Source organism: Alligator sinensis, unplaced genomic scaffold, assembly GCF_000455745.1.
Source record: "Alligator sinensis unplaced genomic scaffold, ASM45574v1 scaffold838_1, whole genome shotgun sequence".
Classification (NCBI taxonomy): domain Eukaryota; kingdom Metazoa; phylum Chordata; order Crocodylia; family Alligatoridae; genus Alligator; species Alligator sinensis.
Window position 1 is genome coordinate 147,575 of NW_005842996.1, and position 7,006 is coordinate 154,580.

Below are 7,006 nucleotides of genomic sequence, written 5' to 3' on the forward strand. Positions count from 1 at the left end.
GCCTCCGGTCTCATTAAGGACTGTTGCTTTCCTTTTATGTCTCTAACGGGTACTCAAGGCCTCTGTGCTGCTGGAGCAGTGCTGTGGCTGACAGAGCTGGCGGGGGTCTCCTAACCCCTCCACAGGGAGCTCTTTCCCCAGAGGGCCTGTTCTGAGCTCAGCCACAGCCCTGCTCCCGGGGCTCTGCCCTGAGGGCGCCCTGCTGATCTAGGAACACTACAGCCTGCAAGCCTCTGGTGCTTCAGCTCAGGGAGAGGAAGGCACGGGGCAGAGCCCCATGCCACAGCTGGGCTTGTAGCTAAGAGATTGCCTATCTGGGGCTGGGAGGTGCCGGTCACCCCAGGCCCAAGGTGCAAAGATCTGGCTGGCAGAGGGGGGTGTGGGTCACAGCTGCCACTCAAACCTTGGTACTGCTGTCCCTGCAATTGCAACCTTCCTCCAGAGGCTGAGGAAGGTGCTTGGACACTGCTGCTTTCTAGGGCTGAAACCAATCAAACCAGTTGCCTCCTTCCAGCATGGGGGGCAGGGAAGAGGCAGCAGGCTGGCAATGGCCCATCTTAAGAAGCCTGCAGGCCTGGCTTTGGTACATGTGCTGTTACTGTCAGTATGGAAGGAAGCTCATGGTTGCTGTAACAGGAGGGTTTTAAACTACTGTTTTGGATCTGAAATAAAATAAAGTGATTTGACTACATGCTTGGTGTCAGGACGGAGAATATGATACTTCCCCCCCCCCCCCCCCCCCCGGGGGGGGGGGGGGGGGGGGAAGTACCTCAATTAGCAAGAGCAGAGGCTTGTATCAGAGTCCTGGGGACTACTCTCAGCCATTGCCCATCCTACATTCTCAAATTGAAGTCCTCTTTGTCCCAGTTTTCAGATGTGTCTTAGCCAAAGGATAGGTGGAGAAACTGAGGCACAGAGAAGTACAGAGCAGATTCCTGCAAGGGTCTGACTCATTACTGACAGCCACCAGAGGGCACCCTGTGACCTACCATGGGCCCAGCAGGACTGGGCACAACCAGTAGGAACTGGGCTGGCACTGGTGGGAGCTGCCTCTTCCCTTCACCCCAGGGCTAGCCTGAGCCTGGCACAGACTCTGGGTGCAGCTTGGGCAGGAGACGGCCACGCAGGGACCCTGTGCCATCCATGTGTCAGAATTGATGTGCCTGTGCCTGCCTGGTACCATGGCCCTTCCTAGGTGCCCCTGGATAAATCCCCTGGCTGTAGGATGTGGGATGCTCAGGCAAAGGCCTGAGAGGTCTTTCCCTCCTGGCTTCCCCACAACCTCCACCGCCAAACTGGCCACATTGCAAGGCATCTGAGGTGGGCACAGCTGCCTCTGAGGTCTCTTAGCACCAAGGGGGCAATGGCTGGAAAGATGCAACCTACCTGGCTCTGTGGAGAGCAGTTGCTGCATCGCAGCCCTGCTCTGACCCCTTCCTTGTGCCTGGCTGCAACCCCTGCCTTGCAGACCTAGCTGCCCCTGTGCCATCCTGCAGCCTTGGAGCCAGCTAGGCCCTGCATGACCTTTACCCACACCCCCCCCAAGGGTGCTGTTGCAGTGCCCAGGTCTGCAGGAAGGAAAGGACCCTGGGAGGGGCTGGGGCTCTCACCAGGATGGGGAGGGTCTGTCTTTCCAGTCTCTCTCGCAAGCTGTTAGATATGGAAGCCCAGTGCCCAGGCAGTGCTTTACCCTCCCGGAGATCAAAGCAGCCCCCAGTCCAGACTCCCATGATCCTAATGCACTGTGACAGCCTCCACCGACTGGCTCCCCCGGCTAATCCCAGGATGCCAGAGAGGGGGCTGCGCTGGAGGGAGCGTGGTCTGGACTGTGAGAGCCATGCCTGGGGACTATGAGCATGAAGCTCCCTGGCTGGAAGAGGCTGCACTGGGGAAAGGGGGTAGCTTCTGCACCCCAAGACATGACAGCCAGTCCCTGGGAACCCAGGAGTCCTGGGCCTGCAGCCAGCAGCATGCTGTGCCAGGACTAGGGGCAGGGTCTGGCCCTTGCCTCCCTCCTGCTGTCTCGGGCTTCTTTAGATGCTCAGGCTGGAAGGGAGGACAAGATGACCCTGGCCAAAAAGTGCTTGAGGAAGGACCTAAATCCCCTGGGTTTCCCCTAAGCCTTTAAACCCTTCTTGAAGTGGGACCTTGGTGGCTTCATCCTGGGGTAGGCCCAGAGGAGGGGTGGCGCCTCACCTGGCACATCCCCCAGCCCCTGCAGCCTCAGCCCTTCACCCGAGGCAGAATGGGGTGTGGCGAGAAAGGCAATGCCCTCCTCCCCCAGCTTCCTAGCAGCCCCACAAAGTACAGCAACTCCAGGCTGATCTGGGGAGGTGGTTTATTTCTGGATCTGGCCCCTGGTGCCAGCAGCATCTTTGTGACACAGGCAGGGGGGCAACTGAGTAGCGTGCTACATGTGGAGCATCATGGCAGATCTGGGGCCTGGTCCAGCTGTGTCCGAAATCTACCTGGACCCCCCCTGCCTTGTGGGTTCAGTGGCAACCCAGAGCCAGGGGGCTTGGTCACCACCAGCTGTGATTGTGGACTGGCAGGACGGGGGCATGTTCTCCTGGGCTGAGACTTGCCGAACTCATCACACACTGGCTGGCTCCCCCAGGCAGTGGCAGGGGCAGTGCTCAAGGGGAGCTGTACCTCTGCTCCCGCTGTGCTGTCCGTGCCTCCACCTTGGGGCAGAAGCATCAGGGTGGGAGGGAGGGGTGTCCACGGGGCTCAGGCATGACATCCCTAGCCCACCGTCACACGCTTGGACGAGGATTTGAACACGACATCATGCTCCCGGCGCCTCTTCGTCCTAGCTTGGGGAGGAAGAGACAGGTGGGAGTGGAATGGGGAGCCCCAATCTCCCTCCCCAGTTTGCTCCCCCATGGGCTAGGGCAGGGCAGGCTGAGCCATGCCAGGGCTCTGGCCTGCTGCTCCCCACTGCCAGCCCCTGAGTGGGTGATTCAGAGCAGCTGGGGCCAGCTCCAGCTCCCATTGCCAGGCTGATGCTCTGCAGCTGGGGATGAGCTTGGTGTCTGGGACATCAGCTGAGGCTGGTGGAGCCTCCAGGCTCTGATTGCATCTCAGCTGGGAGATCTTTGCTGCCCAGCTCAACTCCAGGGGTAGCTCTGTACCTCCCCCAACCCAGGATAGCCCCCAACTCTCCCCCCTGCAGCCCCTTACCGTATCCTCTTTGCCACAAAGTGGGCAGCAAGGCCAACACCGAGACACCCAACCAGGACACCAAAAACGATGGCGATGATCTCTCCTGCGCCAGTAAAGGAGGAAGGAAATGGGTCAGGGGTACACTTGGGCTGGGGTGATGGGGAAGGTCTGGGGTGAGTATGTGGGGGGCAGATGGTACCCCTCTGGGCAGCAGAAACCCAGAGTCTGGTGGTCCCATTTCCCAGGGCCTCTCACCAGCCGTGTCTCCCCCTCGCTCGCACCCGACAGGGCCTTACCTGTGCTGTAGCCCGTGGGACCTGCAAGAGAGGAGACATGGTGAGGGGCTTGTCTTGGGAGAGTTCTCACCCGCCCAAGGCAGTAAGGGGCTCAGGACATGTCTAAGCACAGGACATGTCTAGAGGCCGGGAGCCCCTAGGGAAATTTGGAAGCACTGCCCACGGGGCAAGATCCTACCTTGGAGGTGCCAGATCAGGGCTCCACATTTCCTACCCCACCACCAGAGCCCCCCAAGGCTGCCCCAGCACTCACCCACAGGGAAGGAGGCCAGCACCAGCCTGTCATTCAATGCCTGGGGCTCCCGGAAATTGTCCAGCAGGGGCTGTGGGTGGGGGCTCCCCAGCTCCGTGGAGAAGAGAGTCTGCTGCAGTTGCTGCAGCTGGAAAGGGGAATCAGTTGTGCCATGGATGCTGCACCCCCAGGGGCTGTCCCTGGCCCACAGTGGGTGCCCCCCACCCAATAGCCCTGGCACCGTTTCCCTTGCCAGTACCTGGGCGCTGGAGATGCGGACACGCTGGTGGAAGACGGTCCAGAGCACACTCTGCAGGCAGGGTGGTGTGGTCAGTGACCCATTGTAGCGGTAGAAGTGCCCCAGCCTCTGTGGCAGCAGTTCACCCACGTCGAAGGCTGGGATGGAGATGCTCTGGCCTGGGGGGGATGGAGTGGGGGGCATCAGGGCTGTGCCCAGGGAAGGGATCTGGGTGCCAGCCCTAGGCCCTGGATGCGGTTTCCTCATGCTGAGGACTTGCTGCACTTCCTCTGGGCACGTGGTGGCTCTGGGGTGCCAGGAACTGGATGACTGACTGACGGATGTCGCACCTACAGGGGTCTTGGAGGGGCCAGGAGTTCATGCAGCTGAAATCCAGGGCACAAAGCGCCAACTTGCATGTGCTGGTGACAGCTGTGTCGCCCCTCCAGCTAGAAGTGGGTCCAGATCTGGCCTGGGGAGGGTCAAACCCCTTGGACCCCAGCCATCCCATGGGCCAGTCCCACGTGTACGTCCACACATAGGCCAGGCCAGCCCAGCCCTGCCCTGAGGCCTTATGTCCCAGACCCCCCCATACCTGCAACCCCTCTGCTGAGCTTCCTCCCCTTCCCCAGCCCCTGCCATGGCAGCCCCCACAGCCCAGCCCATGCCCCCACCTGCATGCTGGACACTATCCAGGTGACGGAGGATGTTATCATAGGCAGGGTTGGGCGTGTCACCAGCCTGTGGAAAGAAGAGACTGGAAATCCAGGCCTGTTTTCCACCCCAGCAAGGCTAGGGGAGCAGCCTGGGGCACAGCGGGCCTCGCCTGTATGGGGCTCCTGTAACAAGCTCTTGCTAATAAGCTTTACTTGCCCCCGGAGCTGGCACCAGAGGCTGTCGGACCATCTGGGTGCAGTTCCTGGTATGGGCTCTGGGACCCTCCTCCCGACTGCAGCGGGAGCCCCTGCTCTGATCAGATCAATGACCCCCAGGGCAGGGCTGATACTCCGCTTGGCTGGGGGCATCCATTCCTCTGTGCTTATCCCTGGGTCCCTCAGGGGCAATGGGGCCATACCCTGTCCCCTCTGCTCCAGGCCCAGCATCCTACCCAAGGCACCCATGCTCCTGCCCCTTCCTTCCCAGGGACTCACCTCAATGAGGATGCCCAGCACAGCCAACCCATCAGCCTGGTGCTGGGCCTGGCTCAGGTTGGCATAGGTCTCCGAATTGTAGTGCACCACGTGCAGCTGTGGGGCAGAGAGTAGGAGCAGGACACCTGCCTGAGGTCACCCAGTACCCAGGTGTCTGGGGCTCACAGTGCCTGAACTGGGACACGGCCTTGGGATTTCCCTCCCCTCAGTGGACCCATGAGGCTGGACCCTGGGTGGTGCCAAGCACCCACCCCTTCCCCTGCAGGCACTGGGCCCTCCTCCCTTTCTCCCCTGGGGGGCAGAGCCCGTGGATGAATGGGACCCTGAGTGGCTCTGGGCTGTGGCAGGGGGTTGGAGTCAAACCGGATACCCCGGCATCCAGCTGGGATTCCTCACAGCTCCTGTCCCGGCCAGGAGGGTTTTGTGTGGGCAGCAAATGCTGCTGTCTAGACTAGGGGGGGGTCACTGCTTTCCCCAAGCAGATGCTCCCAGGGCTTTCCTCCTCCTCCTCCCCAACCTTGGTCCCATCCTTGACCCCCAGCGCCAGCCCCGTTCACCTCCGCAGGTGCCGCCTCGCCATCCAGCCGGTGCTCAGACCCCCCGGCCTGGCCCTGCCGGCCCCAGTGCAAGTGCAGCTGGACAGCCGTGCACACCCATGGCAGCCCCTGCAGGGTCATGGTGGGGGGCAGTGACATCTTCACTGCGGGGGCAAGCAGGGGTGTTACTACAGGGGCTGGGGGGCTATCGGGCTGCCTCTGCTGGGGGGCTGGGAGGGGAAGGGAAGGCAGCAGGGATCCAGCCCAGCTGGGCCCCCCTGAGATGTCCCCTTCTCACCTGTATGGCCGTTGTTGTGGAGGGTGAAGGTGTCATCCCAGAGGCTCCCGTACCCCAGGGGCAGGACGGGCAGCAGGGAGGGGTCATGCCATGTGGCCCCCGTCTGGATGTCGATGGGAGATTGGGCTGTGCCCCCGCAGTCCGGGAAGTCGGCCTCCCAGTGCTCCTTGCCATAGGGACCTGGAGACGAAGGCAGTGGGTCACGGACAAGTTCAGGGGGAGACAGGGTTGCCTCGGAGCCCCCTCCCCTTTGGCAGGAGCTGGGGGTCTCCCAGCTCAACCCCCTAGAGGCATCTGAGCAGGGCAGGGGGTGACTGAGTTGATCTGAGTCACTCAGGGCAGGGTGCACAGCCCTGGGGTCCTGGCTCCCAGCCCCACCAGCTCTAACCACTAGACCCCTCTCTGCTCCCCCAGCTGGGCACGCAGCCCCCAGTTCCCAGCTCCTGGTTGTACCCCTCCAAGCTCATCACCTCCCCCTTGCTTGTGTCTCCCCGAATCTCAGGCCAACCTGCCTCCACGCTGGAAAGGGGTGGAGGGAAGCCAGCCAGGGTTGGGATTCAGGAGCTCCGGCTCTGCTACTGATGCCCAGAGCAGCCTTGGGCAAGTCACTTCACCTGTATGCAGGGGAGCAGAGCCAAGGGGACAGGGGTGCCGAGGTAATTTGCATTCTCTGTACACCCAAAACTCCTAGGCCCTGGGGGTTTGGACACCTCATGCCCTGCTGCAGCCACTTGGAGCATGCGGCCAGGAGTTGCTGGGATCTAAATGCATCTGACTCTAACCAGGGGCATAGGGAGCACTTTATGCACTGTCCTTTTAAATGTGCCCCTGTCCGATTCACTTCCCCCAACAGAAATAAAGGGACTTTGCTGAGCCGCCAAAAGGCTCTCGGCTCCCTCTGGGGTGGCCTGAACCAACAGCTCAGGCTGCCTGACCCAGCTGAGCCCAGCATTAGCATGTGAATGGTCCCGCGCCACGAGAATGAGTTGGCTGAAAACATTTTTCCAAGCGGGGAAGCACAGATAAAGCCAGTGGCTTCTCTGCAGCCCTCGTCATTGTCTTCTGCCCTGGCCCCAAGCTGAAGTTACTA

General features: G+C 61.3%; 1 protein-coding gene across 4 annotated transcripts in view; it reads right to left on the reverse strand.

The window, feature by feature from the left end:
- Window positions 1-2,330: 2,330 nt before the first annotated feature.
- Window positions 2,331-7,006, reverse strand: part of CA14 (carbonic anhydrase 14) — an 8,530-nt gene continuing 3,854 nt past the window's right edge. The window contains exons 3-11 of one of the 4 annotated variants that reach the window (XM_006036667.2): window positions 5,917-6,096; window positions 5,640-5,782; window positions 5,083-5,178; window positions 4,606-4,672; window positions 3,953-4,110; window positions 3,715-3,841; window positions 3,462-3,482; window positions 3,184-3,268; window positions 2,331-2,812 (exon numbers count right to left, since the gene is read on the reverse strand). In XM_006036667.2, coding sequence (XP_006036729.1) covers window positions 2,746-2,812; window positions 3,184-3,268; window positions 3,462-3,482; window positions 3,715-3,841; window positions 3,953-4,110; window positions 4,606-4,672; window positions 5,083-5,178; window positions 5,640-5,782; window positions 5,917-6,096 — 944 coding nt within the window. In that variant the 3' untranslated portion in view covers window positions 2,331-2,745. Of the gene's footprint in view, window positions 2,817-3,183; window positions 3,269-3,461; window positions 3,483-3,714; window positions 3,842-3,952; window positions 4,111-4,605; window positions 4,673-5,082; window positions 5,179-5,639; window positions 5,783-5,916; window positions 6,097-7,006 lie in introns of all 4 variants that reach the window. The other 3 variants (XM_025193013.1, XM_025193012.1, XM_025193014.1) reach the window with 3 other exon arrangements.